We start from the raw sequence: 16,083 nt of genomic DNA on the forward strand, positions 1-16,083 counted from the left end.
ATCAGAATATACGGATGTGTGTAATTCGAAATGAAGCGAAATCAGCTGACTGCGATGCGTTGGCTCGACACGCGTGCCATAAAACTCGCGCGAGTGCCATTACAATTTTTAAATTACCAGCATTCAATAGAAGAGAGAGAGATGCGCGTTGGCCAGCGTCAATTGACGAAGTGACACCGAGTGACACATATTGTAACATCAACCGCCATCTAGGATCGTAATGTAGAACTTATGCGCAGTTTATGCATCCCCACCACTGTTCCGCCAGCCAATCAGCAGTTTGCAAACGGGACGGCTACAATATATAAGCGAGGCATCTCGCACGGACCGCTATACCGCTATAGCTCGCTGTTGTGTTCGGATCTGCTCAACATGGCAAGAACTAAGCAAACTGCTCGCAAGTCGACCGGTGGCAAAGCCCCGCGTAAACAGTTGGCAACAAAAGCGGCGCGTAAGAGTGCGCCCGCAACTGGAGGCGTGAAGAAGCCGCATCGTTATCGTCCTGGAACTGTTGCTCTTCGTGAAATCCGCCGTTATCAGAAGAGTACGGAATTGCTGATTCGCAAACTCCCGTTCCAGCGATTGGTTCGTGAGATCGCACAGGATTTCAAGACCGATCTTCGTTTTCAAAGCTCGGCCGTTATGGCCTTGCAAGAAGCGAGCGAGGCTTACCTCGTCGGACTGTTTGAAGACACCAATCTCTGTGCTATTCACGCCAAAAGAGTTACCATCATGCCCAAGGATATTCAGTTAGCTCGCCGAATTCGTGGAGAGCGTGCTTGAATCCATTTTCTTAAAAAATCGGCCCTTTTCAGGGCCAAAAATTCTCTTACGGAGGAACATCAATCTTACGCTTTCATATATCAACCTTTGGTATATATTTGATTTATTATTTGCAAAAAATGGTTTTAAATTAATACTAATATCTACAATTCATATTGTAAATAAAAATTAATTTACATTTTCTTTTACAACATTCTATTTTCAATATAAATCATGTTTTTTTTTTTAGTCCATTATGCAAATTTATGAATATCAGAATATTTATTTCTGATGTATCAATAGAAATCATACAATACAATAGATAGGATTTTACCAAATGTAAAAACGCATTATGATTTTTATAGTATATAGAATATATGATGAAAGGCAAGAATGACGTTTGCGCTGGTTGACGCACTTTTATAAATGACATATAGTTTTAGCGCGCTTTTATGATACGGATTGAGTAACTCGAGTATTTTAATGTGTTGCTGCGTGTGTGTAGCATCTTCATAAACTTGCATGTAACAAACGATAAAATAGCTAATCATTTTCCTGTTTTTCGAAGAAAAATTTACATAAAATGAGAGATGATTAAGCTTGCCAAGTTGTATCATAGAAGCGCGCTAAAACCGCTTAAGTATGCTTTATGATAATTATAATCTCATCACACAAGAAGATACGATCAGTTAATCTTAAATTAAACAAATCCGATAGCATTTATATGTAAATGATCAATTCCTTGAAAATTTGAATCATTCTTATTCTGAAAACAAATCTACTTGCGTTCCTACATATGGATATTTATGATGTTTTTGAAACGTTGTCTCTTATCTATGCAAATGAAAAAAAAAATCTTAATAATTTATTATTATTATCGCAAACGGAATAAGAAATATATTCAATAATAATCGGTTATTATATCAAGAAATTTTCACAATTAATCGCCGGATTAAATCACATCGTAATACACACATATTCAATATCATCGTGCTCTTCATCGCCTCGTATTATATAATAAAAATATATTTTTGACAACTGGCAAGACTCGTTCTGGTGATGGAAAAAAACTCGCAGCGAATTCGCGCATCACAGTTAACTTGATCGTCAGTCAGTCGTGTTTGCTGATGTATTTAAAACTTCTCTCTCTTTTCGCCCTCCCTCTCTCTTCTTTCTCTCTCCCTTCTCTCTCCCCGTGATTTCTTAACGTACGGCAGTTCGGGAACGTGCACCGTGTCCCCGCAAGGAGAATCCACCAGGCGATGTCAGACGAACAATTTCTCCTCCGAGCGGACCGTCTGTTTGGGTGGGGAAAATCGATAGGAAAAGGCGAGTTCAAAACGCGAGGGAGAGTACACATCACGACGGGTCATTAACGTTCTCTCCGCGTGCTAACAGTGACGTTTCCGCGGATAGTCGGCGGTAATAAAACGACGACAACAAGACGAGAATGTCGCAACGGCGGAAGTGTCGCGAAGGTCTCGTCGCGTTTCGATGAGGGAAGTATTCGTGGACTGGCCGGTCAAGTATTCGGTCACATGACGTACGGTAACAGCTGTGGTGCGCGATATCGTGCGGTAAAATGTTGAGGGTGTTCGTCGTCGATTCTTGACGACGAACGAGGGACGAGGGGAACAGGTCCGAGTGCCGTGTCCGCGCTGAAAAATGACCGCCCATCGGCGGTTGGTGCACGTCCTGTGCATGTGGCTGCTCTGTCTGTCACTGCAGCCGGACTACGCGCACTCCACGCACATCACCGGTACATTCAAGGCGACAGAGTTCTTCCGTTTCCTCATAAAGTTCGGCTTCCAGAAGACCGACCGTCATCGGCAAAAAGACTCGTACGGTTATATATTCGGCAATGTGACCGCGACATCGGACTTCGACGTACCGATCACCCTGGCGATATTGGATCGCGGTCATTTCCTCGAGTATTACGGTAATCGCACGCTGATGGACAAGAGCACCGCGTGCACCTACATGTTCAATACGTTGAAAAAGAGTTCCTACGATCCGCACTGCAACGAGGAAGGTCAAGATTTCCTGAGGTATGTAGTATAATGTGAGATATGAAATCTCATTTGTCACTTGCATTTTTTAGTTTGCACGATGTACATAGTATAATAACTTTGCATTCTTGAAGGCGAGTCCCGTGTCCTCGAGATAAATTGTGTCCGGACGAAGACTCTGTATGGAATATTGTAAAGGGACATCAATTCACATATGTCATACAGGATTTCTGGCAACCACGATTTTGGTATATGAGCCTGGTTGCATGCTACAGAAACAGAACAACCTGTCAGTGGGAGCATTATAGCAAAGATGATGAGTTAAAATATGATATCTGGCTAGTAAATGGCAATCCGAACATCAGTGGCCTAAACAGTTTGACTTATCAGTTCTCCTATGACAGACAGGATACTATGGAGCTATACTTATTGTTTTTTCTGTGTTACATCATATTAGTGCCACTGCAGTTGTATGCAGTAAGATTGCAAAAGCATCCTGTAACAAGATTGTTCACTGCTAGTTTATTATTAGAATTTGTGGCAATATGTTTAATCTTGATACACGTATTGAAATTTGCACTAGATGGAGTGGGCTATGAGCAATTAGAAGTTGCAGGTGATATTTTTGATATCCTATCACGGGTAAGGAAAATATTTTATTGTGAAGATTATACGCTCTCTATATATGTATAATGTAAATTGTATAATGTTGTACATATAAAATCAAACAATCTAATATATTCTATGTAATATTGATGCATCCTTTAATATAATTAATTCTTCACAAGTTTGTTAAAAGACCTTAATAGTAGTTTATAATTTATTCTTAATAATATAATTAAATGTTGCATAATAAAATGATTTGATGATTGATTTATATGAACAATTGGTGTAAATATTTTTGTTTAAAAAACTTAAAAACTATATAGCAATTTTTGGAAGGATAGCAATATGTGTACATTCAACCTTAATACTAAATTATTTTTATATTTTTAGACGTCATTTATGTTATTATTGCTCTTACTTGCCAAAGGATGGGCAGTAACGAGAATGGAATTAACATGGAAACCATTGGTGTTTGCGATATGGTTTTGTTATGGGGTTGTTCACATCTTGTTATATGTATGGAATATGGTAACTATCACATACTTTATTATTTATATGTATATCGCGCATTTGCAATAAATATGTAAATTTTATTTTGTTAACATACAAAATTTTATTTTCAGACGGAAGTTGACATTATTGAAGACATAGACGAATATCAAACCTGGCCAGGATGGTTCATATTGTTATTCCGAAGTGCCATAATGGTATGGTTTCTGTATGAACTTAGAAACACCATGACATACGAGCATAATACTCAAAAATTGAATTTTCTCCTTCATTTTGGTGCATCATCATTAGTTTGGTTCATATATTTACCCATTATAGCACTTATAGCGCTTCAAGTGAGCGCGCTGTGGAGGTTTAAACTATTATTAGGTAAATAAAATTTATAAAATTTATCTATATCAAAATTTATTTTTAATAATATCCTTTTTCATATTTTTTACACATTGTTCTTTATAGGCATAACATACTCAGCAGACTGTTTTGCTTATTGTGTAATGGCTCATTTATTATGGCCCACCAGAAGTGAACAGTACTTTCTACTTGCGCAAGGTGCGGACAACGGTGATGAACTGGATGAATTTAACGAAGCGCCGCATGTATTAAATAATTATGTAGAACCGCCAGAACTCAGTAAAATAATCACTTAATACTCGTCCATTGAAGGTATAATATTAAACAATGATAAACACGAAGTTTCTAATTACGAATGATGTGATGTACATTTGCCAAATGGTCAGTTTAATAGAATGGATAATATTCTAATATGTGCTATTGAACTGTGAGATATTGTACACATCTTATAATTAGAAGTATAGCGATCCTCAAATTCGGCTATGTGATATGAAGTTAATAAATAATACAGCTGGTGAGTAACTGATGAGTATGATATGAGTATATGTTACTATCACAATTTTCAATTTTATATATGGGAAACCAAGTAAAGCATGAATTTTATTCTTAGCAATTTTGTATATATGTATAAAGAAAAAAAAATTAAATATTAAATATTTACTCATTTGAAGAATGATATATTAATATGCATCTAATCTTGATAATATTGATGTATATTCTTACATTATGTTGCTGACATTTACAAGCAGATAACAAACTGATTTATATATATATATATAATTACATAGAATGTAAAATTTATTATATATAATAATACATTGTCTTCGAAACTTATCGTGCGAGTGTTTTCTCCAAATAGCAATTTTACTTACTCATATCATATTCAAAATCTTGAACTTTAAACATAATTCATTTTCCAGCCTTTCTATATAATTTCGGTTATATAAAGAATCCTACAATACATTATATTGTATATATAAAAAATTATTGAAAATTGAATTTTATAGTAAGGTATATACATTTTTATATCATTGTTTAATTCTTCATTACTTGTCATTATCTTGTAATTATTCCATGTCTACTCTATACGAACAATATTACAATGTGTGCTTGAACAAGAATGATGGTAAATAAAACTTATATAATTTTCATAACATTTTGATTGTAGTTAAGTGGTTTAAAAGTTGAACACATAATTATAATGTATATGTATAAAAAGTTATATTGATTTATGTATTATTAGTAGAGTGCAATCTGTACAAGATATTCTAAAATTATCATGTTCTTTTAAGTATAGACTTTTTGGCCAATGCATGTTACCAATTTGAATAATTAATGATTGAAATTGGACAGATAATGAAATTATTTTCTTCAGGACTATAGTAGAATTTGAAATTTAGATAAAAATAACTTAAAATATTAAAAATTGGGAAGATAAAACAAATGATGACTTCTGTCGACGTTTCAATTGAGGAAAAATCTTTTGTAAATTGACCAAAGAAACTATAGTTAAAAACTGATATTATTAGAACATTTTTGTATACCAAAATTTTTATATATCCACTCTTATTCAATGTAATTTTATAGAGAGTGTTTAGTTTTTATCTTTTTTTCAAAATTTCATTGTCAATGCAGTTATTAGTTGCATACTTTTCAAATATAATAATATTATATATCAAAATACAAAAGTATTTATATATAAATTATTTCTGATTTTATTCAAGTAATTCAATGTTGCATTAGTCTCGAGAGAGAATATTAATTATTGTATTTGTTTGAAAAGATCGGATATATAAATTTATGCTAGTTACAAACACGTTTTTCTGTCATACCATTATTGTGCTCAATCTTGTAACTTAGGTATATGTACACTCTTTTGAGAATATTTTAATGCTCAGCATATATATATGTATATGGGATTATGCGATCGGTAAAATCCTTATGTGTGATATTTATATTTCTGATATCCACACTAAATGAAAGCAATTTTAGTATAAACTATATTCTTGACTTCTTTAGTTGTCTTCTTTAATGTATGCATGTGTATGTGTGTGTGATAATATATTATAAAATATATTATTTGGCAAAGTTATGATTAAAATTTTAAGTACTTTTTTAGAAGGCTCAGATAAAATATAAGTTATAGATACGATTATATGTATGTATATGTACAGAGTAAGAAGTGTCGGTATCCCCCTAAAGTCTGTTACTCTTAAAAGTTAACTCATTTACATTATGAATGCCCTTTTTTGAAACAAAATGGTCTTTTTAAAGTCAAATCATTAATTATAACCTTATTTTGGTGACAGGTGAACATTAAATAATTGTGTATTATATAATTTCCAAAATTATATAAAAAATGTACTAAGAAAGACAGAGAGCTTATTTAGTGATACTTTGTGAGTAGAGGATGATTTTTGTTTGGTTTATATAGGAAATGTCTTAATTACAGCTTTTTTTCAAGTATTAGAAAAATAGAATTGTTTTGTGGAGCTGTTATATATATATATATAGCAAAGCTTTGGGCTATAATTTTTATTAGGAGGTTTTTTTACTAGTTTGAAATTTTATATATATAAACTATTTTAGTATTTTAGTATCTCAAGATTATGAAAATTATTATTAATATTCTTCCTTAACAATATCTTCTTTTATTTACAAGATACATTTATAATAATCTTAATCTCGATGTAAGACTATCAATAACTTCATTAGATCCTGGTCCTATGCCGACAACTGTGACTGTGCCAGGCTTTAATTGAGTCCTACCAGCATCTTTTATTATGGCAGTAATTAAACCAGCACGTTGAGCTTTATCTGCCAAAATCAATAACTCCTCTTCATTTGGTATTTTGACAACAATTTTTGGCTGTCCAATTTGTAACCAAGATTGAAACATTTGTTGTTTCTTTTCATTGTTTAAAGTCTGGCGACAACATTCTAATGCAGCATGAGCACACTGAGCACCGATTTTACCTTTTCCCATAGGTATATCTGACCGAACTACTATTACCATTTTACAATTCTGTCCATTCCAAACAGGAGCAAATAAAGATTTAATAGATCTATTTATCAACCACATCTTTAAATTCAGGTACCTATTATTAATGTTCTGATTGTTGCTGCTTTGTATGTTCAGCCATACATTCCTTAAACTTTTTTACTTCATTTTGACATTTCCTCCAATCTCTGTGCTCGGCTATACATTCCTGAAAAGAATTTGGAAATAGAAACGTTTCTAATATATAATTAGAAAATTCAATTTAATAATTAAGAATAAAATTTAATTTATAACAGTCAGAGTTGATTTCTAGGAACAAAAAATTTTCTAGAAAAAAAAAAATTGTTGAGACTTTAATTAAGGTTAATTAATATTGATACAATCATTTATAAATGAACACACTTGAACTTGATAATGCAATTCCACGCAACCGGTCTTTTTTAACATCCGCTCGACAGGATCTTCAATTTCTTTTTCAGCATCAGTATTTGATGACGCAATCATATTATATCAATATTTAGATGAAAAAAGATTCGAATTATACAACTGGAATAAATATACATATTAATAAATCATCAAATATCGCTTGCACAATTCTAGCAAGTGAAGGTTAATTACTTCATAAATTATTTTTGATCTGTCTTTGGATCAATACAGATTGAAACAAAATAAGTGTAGCGGAAGATTGTAAAAGATGCCCGAGTTTATTGAATTTCATTTACAAGACGTTAATTTATAAAAAATATCATCGTAAAATTATACGAATTTTACGTATCTACAAACACCGATGAATACAATTTGCTACAAATAATGGGATGATTCAGCGATCGAGGCGACACCTGCCAGTGCTACCAGTTTCGTGAAAGTAAACCAATGTGTGTGACGACTGCGAGAAAGATTCGTACGGATCGTTCAGGGCATTCCGTTTGCACGATTTTTAAAGGTATTTACCGAGAAAGACAGCGCCTTCGTTATCGCGCGTTTGAAAGACTCTTCCGGGACGTCGACGCGAAGCGTTCGATAATTTCTAATATCGGTGAAGAATAGCGTCCGGCTTTTTCGTGGAATCCGTCCGGAAACACGGCACTGACGGCACCGCCTTGTTTCGTTACTCACGTTAAGTGACTCGGCAACAAAGTTTCTAATTTATTTTATTTCGATTAGTATCGTTCGACAGTTGTGACGGGTATCGCGCAGCGATTCATTACGCGAGTTCTTACGTGTCGCATAACAATTATTTATAACAATCACTTATAACGGATTATCCTCGTAAGTGAGAAATATTGAGAAAAAAGGAAGTGAATTAAAGCACAGTTACAGTACGAGCAATCTCTGCGAAATGTTCTTCGCATTTTTTGTTTCCTTTGTGTTTTTTTTATTTTGTCGTTGATTCTCTTTAATTACTATTAATCTATTTAATAAAAATTATGTTTAAAAATAGATTGTAGAGAATTTTTGCGAGTTGGATTTATTCGCTCTTTTCTTCCTATTAAAATAAATACTTGCAACAGATTAGTTTCTTATCGTAAACTATTATAATAATTGTTCTGAAAATATATACGAGAGATATTCTTTAAGTTTTAAAAGAAGCAGCTCATTGTAAAATGTATATTTTGCCTCTTTTCGTTATTATTTAAGTCAAGTCAAGTAAATTTATCAAGTTGGCAATGTTCATGTTCATTAAATAAAGATGAGTGATTTGATAATTTTATACTTTAGATTAAAAAAAAAATATTCAGTTGGCATTATAAATTCTTCCACGTTGGATTTTGTGCGATTTTATAGGCGTTTTTACACCGCGCTTCCTGGACGTATTTGGAGCATTTGGAGCATCAAGTGAGCCGCGCTTGTCATCATGTAAAAATGCCCGTAAAGTCCGTATCACACGTATTGAAAATTGAAGAGTAAAGATTGGAATTTGACCAGTCAGAACAAAAGGAACTAAAATTTCTTTGCGCTGATCGGTCAAATTTCAATCTTCAATGTGTAGTCTGATACGGGCTTTAGCTTTTCCTCTTTCTAATCTTTTTTCTCTCTTGCCAGGATTAATCAATTTATGGCAGATACTTTGCATTACATCCTATATCCAAGAGAATGTAACGATTCTTTTTTTTTTTATCAAGTTACTACGGAGATGGAAACAATTGCATGCCGTCGTATCAATAGTCAATGACCAACATCACTGTAATAATAAGAGTAATTAATGTAATGAGAAACGCAGACCGTTATGATTATTATAACTCATTCGAATGCATGAAAATCAGAATATACGGATGTGTGTAATTCGAAATGAAGCGAAATCAGCTGACTGCGATGCGTTGGCTCGACACGCGTGCCATAAAACTCGCGCGAGTGCCATTACAATTTTTAAATTACCAGCATTCAATAGAAGAGAGAGAGATGCGCGTTGGCCAGCGTCAATTGACGAAGTGACACCGAGTGACACATATTGTAACATCAACCGCCATCTAGGATCGTAATGTAGAACTTATGCGCAGTTTATGCATCCCCACCACTGTTCCGCCAGCCAATCAGCAGTTTGCAAACGGGACGGCTACAATATATAAGCGAGGCATCTCGCACGGACCGCTATACCGCTATAGCTCGCTGTTGTGTTCGGATCTGCTCAACATGGCAAGAACTAAGCAAACTGCTCGCAAGTCGACCGGTGGCAAAGCCCCGCGTAAACAGTTGGCAACAAAAGCGGCGCGTAAGAGTGCGCCCGCAACTGGAGGCGTGAAGAAGCCGCATCGTTATCGTCCTGGAACTGTTGCTCTTCGTGAAATCCGCCGTTATCAGAAGAGTACGGAATTGCTGATTCGCAAACTCCCGTTCCAGCGATTGGTTCGTGAGATCGCACAGGATTTCAAGACCGATCTTCGTTTTCAAAGCTCGGCCGTTATGGCCTTGCAAGAAGCGAGCGAGGCTTACCTCGTCGGACTGTTTGAAGACACCAATCTCTGTGCTATTCACGCCAAAAGAGTTACCATCATGCCCAAGGATATTCAGTTAGCTCGCCGAATTCGTGGAGAGCGTGCTTGAATCCATTTTCTTAAAAAATCGGCCCTTTTCAGGGCCAAAAATTCTCTTACGGAGGAACATCAATCTTACGCTTTCATATATCAACCTTTGGTATATATTTGATTTATTATTTGCAAAAAATGGTTTTAAATTAATACTAATATCTACAATTCATATTGTAAATAAAAATTAATTTACATTTTCTTTTACAACATTCTATTTTCAATATAAATCATGTTTTTTTTTTTAGTCCATTATGCAAATTTATGAATATCAGAATATTTATTTCTGATGTATCAATAGAAATCATACAATACAATAGATAGGATTTTACCAAATGTAAAAACGCATTATGATTTTTATAGTATATAGAATATATGATGAAAGGCAAGAATGACGTTTGCGCTGGTTGACGCACTTTTATAAATGACATATAGTTTTAGCGCGCTTTTATGATACGGATTGAGTAACTCGAGTATTTTAATGTGTTGCTGCGTGTGTGTAGCATCTTCATAAACTTGCATGTAACAAACGATAAAATAGCTAATCATTTTCCTGTTTTTCGAAGAAAAATTTACATAAAATGAGAGATGATTAAGCTTGCCAAGTTGTATCATAGAAGCGCGCTAAAACCGCTTAAGTATGCTTTATGATAATTATAATCTCATCACACAAGAAGATACGATCAGTTAATCTTAAATTAAACAAATCCGATAGCATTTATATGTAAATGATCAATTCCTTGAAAATTTGAATCATTCTTATTCTGAAAACAAATCTACTTGCGTTCCTACATATGGATATTTATGATGTTTTTGAAACGTTGTCTCTTATCTATGCAAATGAAAAAAAAAATCTTAATAATTTATTATTATTATCGCAAACGGAATAAGAAATATATTCAATAATAATCGGTTATTATATCAAGAAATTTTCACAATTAATCGCCGGATTAAATCACATCGTAATACACACATATTCAATATCATCGTGCTCTTCATCGCCTCGTATTATATAATAAAAATATATTTTTGACAACTGGCAAGACTCGTTCTGGTGATGGAAAAAAACTCGCAGCGAATTCGCGCATCACAGTTAACTTGATCGTCAGTCAGTCGTGTTTGCTGATGTATTTAAAACTTCTCTCTCTTTTCGCCCTCCCTCTCTCTTCTTTCTCTCTCCCTTCTCTCTCCCCGTGATTTCTTAACGTACGGCAGTTCGGGAACGTGCACCGTGTCCCCGCAAGGAGAATCCACCAGGCGATGTCAGACGAACAATTTCTCCTCCGAGCGGACCGTCTGTTTGGGTGGGGAAAATCGATAGGAAAAGGCGAGTTCAAAACGCGAGGGAGAGTACACATCACGACGGGTCATTAACGTTCTCTCCGCGTGCTAACAGTGACGTTTCCGCGGATAGTCGGCGGTAATAAAACGACGACAACAAGACGAGAATGTCGCAACGGCGGAAGTGTCGCGAAGGTCTCGTCGCGTTTCGATGAGGGAAGTATTCGTGGACTGGCCGGTCAAGTATTCGGTCACATGACGTACGGTAACAGCTGTGGTGCGCGATATCGTGCGGTAAAATGTTGAGGGTGTTCGTCGTCGATTCTTGACGACGAACGAGGGACGAGGGGAACAGGTCCGAGTGCCGTGTCCGCGCTGAAAAATGACCGCCCATCGGCGGTTGGTGCACGTCCTGTGCATGTGGCTGCTCTGTCTGTCACTGCAGCCGGACTACGCGCACTCCACGCACATCACCGGTACATTCAAGGCGACAGAGTTCTTCCGTTTCCTCATAAAGTTCGGCTTCCAGAAGACCGACCGTCATCGGCAAAAAGACTCGTACGGTTATATATTCGGCAATGTGACCGCGACATCGGACTTCGACGTACCGATCACCCTGGCGATATTGGATCGCGGTCATTTCCTCGAGTATTACGGTAATCGCACGCTGATGGACAAGAGCACCGCGTGCACCTACATGTTCAATACGTTGAAAAAGAGTTCCTACGATCCGCACTGCAACGAGGAAGGTCAAGATTTCCTGAGGTATGTAGTATAATGTGAGATATGAAATCTCATTTGTCACTTGCATTTTTTAGTTTGCACGATGTACATAGTATAATAACTTTGCATTCTTGAAGGCGAGTCCCGTGTCCTCGAGATAAATTGTGTCCGGACGAAGACTCTGTATGGAATATTGTAAAGGGACATCAATTCACATATGTCATACAGGATTTCTGGCAACCACGATTTTGGTATATGAGCCTGGTTGCATGCTACAGAAACAGAACAACCTGTCAGTGGGAGCATTATAGCAAAGATGATGAGTTAAAATATGATATCTGGCTAGTAAATGGCAATCCGAACATCAGTGGCCTAAACAGTTTGACTTATCAGTTCTCCTATGACAGACAGGATACTATGGAGCTATACTTATTGTTTTTTCTGTGTTACATCATATTAGTGCCACTGCAGTTGTATGCAGTAAGATTGCAAAAGCATCCTGTAACAAGATTGTTCACTGCTAGTTTATTATTAGAATTTGTGGCAATATGTTTAATCTTGATACACGTATTGAAATTTGCACTAGATGGAGTGGGCTATGAGCAATTAGAAGTTGCAGGTGATATTTTTGATATCCTATCACGGGTAAGGAAAATATTTTATTGTGAAGATTATACGCTCTCTATATATGTATAATGTAAATTGTATAATGTTGTACATATAAAATCAAACAATCTAATATATTCTATGTAATATTGATGCATCCTTTAATATAATTAATTCTTCACAAGTTTGTTAAAAGACCTTAATAGTAGTTTATAATTTATTCTTAATAATATAATTAAATGTTGCATAATAAAATGATTTGATGATTGATTTATATGAACAATTGGTGTAAATATTTTTGTTTAAAAAACTTAAAAACTATATAGCAATTTTTGGAAGGATAGCAATATGTGTACATTCAACCTTAATACTAAATTATTTTTATATTTTTAGACGTCATTTATGTTATTATTGCTCTTACTTGCCAAAGGATGGGCAGTAACGAGAATGGAATTAACATGGAAACCATTGGTGTTTGCGATATGGTTTTGTTATGGGGTTGTTCACATCTTGTTATATGTATGGAATATGGTAACTATCACATACTTTATTATTTATATGTATATCGCGCATTTGCAATAAATATGTAAATTTTATTTTGTTAACATACAAAATTTTATTTTCAGACGGAAGTTGACATTATTGAAGACATAGACGAATATCAAACCTGGCCAGGATGGTTCATATTGTTATTCCGAAGTGCCATAATGGTATGGTTTCTGTATGAACTTAGAAACACCATGACATACGAGCATAATACTCAAAAATTGAATTTTCTCCTTCATTTTGGTGCATCATCATTAGTTTGGTTCATATATTTACCCATTATAGCACTTATAGCGCTTCAAGTGAGCGCGCTGTGGAGGTTTAAACTATTATTAGGTAAATAAAATTTATAAAATTTATCTATATCAAAATTTATTTTTAATAATATCCTTTTTCATATTTTTTACACATTGTTCTTTATAGGCATAACATACTCAGCAGACTGTTTTGCTTATTGTGTAATGGCTCATTTATTATGGCCCACCAGAAGTGAACAGTACTTTCTACTTGCGCAAGGTGCGGACAACGGTGATGAACTGGATGAATTTAACGAAGCGCCGCATGTATTAAATAATTATGTAGAACCGCCAGAACTCAGTAAAATAATCACTTAATACTCGTCCATTGAAGGTATAATATTAAACAATGATAAACACGAAGTTTCTAATTACGAATGATGTGATGTACATTTGCCAAATGGTCAGTTTAATAGAATGGATAATATTCTAATATGTGCTATTGAACTGTGAGATATTATACACATCTTATAATTAGAAGTATAGCGATCCTCAAATTCGGCTATGTGATATGAAGTTAATAAATAATACAGCTGGTGAGTAACTGATGAGTATGATATGAGTATATGTGACTATCACAATTTTCAATTTTATATATGGGAAACCAAGTAAAGCATGAATTTTATTCTTAGCAATTTTGTATATATGTATAAAGAAAAAAAAATTAAATATTAAATATTTACTCATTTGAAGAATGATATATTAATATGCATCTAATCTTGATAATATTGATGTATATTCTTACATTATGTTGCTGACATTTACAAGCAGATAACAAACTGATTTATATATATATATATATATAATTACATAGAATGTAAAATTTATTATATATAATAATACATTGTCTTCGAAACTTATCGTGCGAGTGTTTTCTCCAAATAGCAATTTTACTTACTCATATCATATTCAAAATCTTGAACTTTATACATAATTCATTTTCCAGCCTTTCTATATAATTTCGGTTATATAAAGAATCCTACAATACATTATATTGTATATATAAAAAATTATTGAAAATTGAATTTTATAGTAAGGTATATACATTTTTATATCATTGTTTAATTCTTCATTACTTGTCATTATCTTGTAATTATTCCATGTCTACTCTATACGAACAATATTACAATGTGTGCTTGAACAAGAATGATGGTAAATAAAACTTATATAATTTTCATAACATTTTGATTGTAGTTAAGTGGTTTAAAAGTTGAACACATAATTATAATGTATATGTATAAAAAGTTATATTGATTTATGTATTATTAGTAGAGTGCAATCTGTACAAGATATTCTAAAATTATCATGTTCTTTTAAGTATAGACTTTTTGGCCAATGCATGTTACCAATTTGAATAATTAATGATTGAAATTGGACAGATAATGAAATTATTTTCTTCAGGACTATAGTAGAATTTGAAATTTAGATAAAAATAACTTAAAATATTAAAAATTGGGAAGATAAAACAAATGATGACTTCTGTCGACGTTTCAATTGAGGAAAAATCTTTTGTAAATTGACCAAAGAAACTATAGTTAAAAACTGATATTATTAGAACATTTTTGTATACCAAAATTTTTATATATCCACTCTTATTCAATGTAATTTTATAGAGAGTGTTTAGTTTTTATCTTTTTTTCAAAATTTCATTGTCAATGCAGTTATTAGTTGCATACTTTTCAAATATAATAATATTATATATCAAAATACAAAAGTATTTATATATAAATTATTTCTGATTTTATTCAAGTAATTCAATGTTGCATTAGTCGAGAGAGAATATTAATTATTGTATTTGTTTGAAAAGATCGGATATATAAATTTATGCTAGTTACAAACACGTTTTTCTGTCATACCATTATTGTGCTCAATCTTGTAACTTAGGTATATGTACACTCTTTTGAGAATATTTTAATGCTCAGCATATATATATGTATATGGGATTATGCGATCGGTAAAATCCTTATGTGTGATATTTATATTTCTGATATCCACACTAAATGAAAGCAATTTTAGTATAAACTATATTCTTGACTTCTTTAGTTGTCTTCTTTAATGTATGCATGTGTATGTGTGTGTGATAATATATTATAAAATATATTATTTGGCAAAGTTATGATTAAAATTTTAAGTACTTTTTTAGAAGGCTCAGATAAAATATAAGTTATAGATACGATTATATGTATGTATATGTACAGAGTAAGAAGTGTCGGTATCCCCCTAAAGTCTGTTACTCTTAAAAGTTAACTCATTTACATTATGAATGCCCTTTTTTGAAACAAAATGGTCTTTTTAAAGTCAAATCATTAATTATAACCTTATTTTGGTGACAGGTGAACATTAAATAATTGTGTATTATATAATTTCCA

General features: G+C 33.5%; 5 protein-coding genes across 7 annotated transcripts; 4 read left to right on the forward strand and 1 right to left on the reverse strand.

Annotated features, from left to right (window-relative positions):
• The first annotated feature begins 316 nt into the window (after positions 1-316).
• Positions 317-820, forward strand: LOC115246394 (histone H3). Its single transcript, XM_029825195.1, has one exon. It carries the CDS (start codon positions 373-375, stop codon positions 781-783), a length of 411 nt encoding a protein of 136 aa, XP_029681055.1. The 5' UTR covers positions 317-372; the 3' UTR covers positions 784-820.
• A 159-nt stretch (positions 821-979) lies between these two features.
• Positions 980-6,326, forward strand: LOC115246388 (transmembrane protein 145-like). Its single transcript, XM_029825179.1, has 5 exons — positions 980-2,810; positions 2,906-3,413; positions 3,768-3,905; positions 4,001-4,256; positions 4,344-6,326. The coding sequence occupies exons 1-5, from the start codon at positions 2,428-2,430 to the stop codon at positions 4,532-4,534; spliced, it is 1,476 nt and encodes a 491-aa protein (XP_029681039.1). The 5' UTR covers positions 980-2,427; the 3' UTR covers positions 4,535-6,326.
• A 542-nt stretch (positions 6,327-6,868) lies between these two features.
• LOC115246398 (cytochrome c oxidase assembly factor 4 homolog, mitochondrial-like) lies at positions 6,869-8,577 on the reverse strand. Of its 3 annotated transcripts, none has more exons than XM_029825200.1 (3): positions 7,858-8,136; positions 7,642-7,785; positions 6,869-7,447 (listed from the first exon to the last, which is right to left on the reverse strand). In XM_029825200.1, the coding sequence occupies exon 3, from the start codon at positions 7,318-7,320 to the stop codon at positions 6,907-6,909; it is 414 nt and encodes a 137-aa protein (XP_029681060.1). In that variant the 5' UTR covers positions 7,321-7,447; positions 7,642-7,785; positions 7,858-8,136; the 3' UTR covers positions 6,869-6,906. The 3 variants fall into 3 exon arrangements, with proteins under 3 accessions (XP_029681060.1, XP_029681061.1, XP_029681063.1); XM_029825203.1 differs by lacking the exon at positions 7,858-8,136 and adding an exon at positions 8,191-8,577 and having other exon boundaries at positions 6,873-7,447; XM_029825201.1 differs by lacking the exons at positions 7,642-7,785; positions 7,858-8,136 and adding an exon at positions 8,191-8,564.
• A 1,237-nt stretch (positions 8,578-9,814) lies between these two features.
• LOC115246395 (histone H3) lies at positions 9,815-10,318 on the forward strand. Its single transcript, XM_029825196.1, has one exon. It carries the CDS (start codon positions 9,871-9,873, stop codon positions 10,279-10,281), a length of 411 nt encoding a protein of 136 aa, XP_029681056.1. The 5' UTR covers positions 9,815-9,870; the 3' UTR covers positions 10,282-10,318.
• A 484-nt stretch (positions 10,319-10,802) lies between these two features.
• On the forward strand, positions 10,803-15,826 carry LOC115246387 (transmembrane protein 145-like). Its single transcript, XM_029825178.1, has 5 exons — positions 10,803-12,308; positions 12,404-12,911; positions 13,266-13,403; positions 13,499-13,754; positions 13,842-15,826. Exons 1-5 carry the CDS (start codon positions 11,926-11,928, stop codon positions 14,030-14,032), a joined length of 1,476 nt encoding a protein of 491 aa, XP_029681038.1. The 5' UTR covers positions 10,803-11,925; the 3' UTR covers positions 14,033-15,826.
• The last annotated feature ends 257 nt before the right edge of the window (positions 15,827-16,083 follow it).

Source organism: Formica exsecta, unplaced genomic scaffold (assembly GCF_003651465.1).
Source record: "Formica exsecta isolate Colony F162 unplaced genomic scaffold, ASM365146v1 scaffold149, whole genome shotgun sequence".
Lineage (NCBI taxonomy): Eukaryota > Metazoa > Arthropoda > Insecta > Hymenoptera > Formicidae > Formica > Formica exsecta.

Coding starts and splice junctions, on each gene's coding strand:
- LOC115246387 (XM_029825178.1), top strand. CDS start 11,926: ATGACCGCCCATCGGCGGTTGGTGCACGTCCTGTGCATGTGGCTGCTC. Junction 13,404..13,498: donor TGTTATATGTATGGAATATG/GTAACTATCACA, acceptor TTTTATTTTCAG/ACGGAAGTTGACATTATTGA. Junction 13,755..13,841: donor GAGGTTTAAACTATTATTAG/GTAAATAAAATT, acceptor TGTTCTTTATAG/GCATAACATACTCAGCAGAC.
- LOC115246394 (XM_029825195.1), top strand. CDS start 373: ATGGCAAGAACTAAGCAAACTGCTCGCAAGTCGACCGGTGGCAAAGCC.
- LOC115246388 (XM_029825179.1), top strand. CDS start 2,428: ATGACCGCCCATCGGCGGTTGGTGCACGTCCTGTGCATGTGGCTGCTC. Junction 3,414..3,767: donor TTTTTGATATCCTATCACGG/GTAAGGAAAATA, acceptor TTATATTTTTAG/ACGTCATTTATGTTATTATT. Junction 4,257..4,343: donor GAGGTTTAAACTATTATTAG/GTAAATAAAATT, acceptor TGTTCTTTATAG/GCATAACATACTCAGCAGAC.
- LOC115246395 (XM_029825196.1), top strand. CDS start 9,871: ATGGCAAGAACTAAGCAAACTGCTCGCAAGTCGACCGGTGGCAAAGCC.
- LOC115246398 (XM_029825201.1), bottom strand. CDS start 7,320: ATGTGGTTGATAAATAGATCTATTAAATCTTTATTTGCTCCTGTTTGG.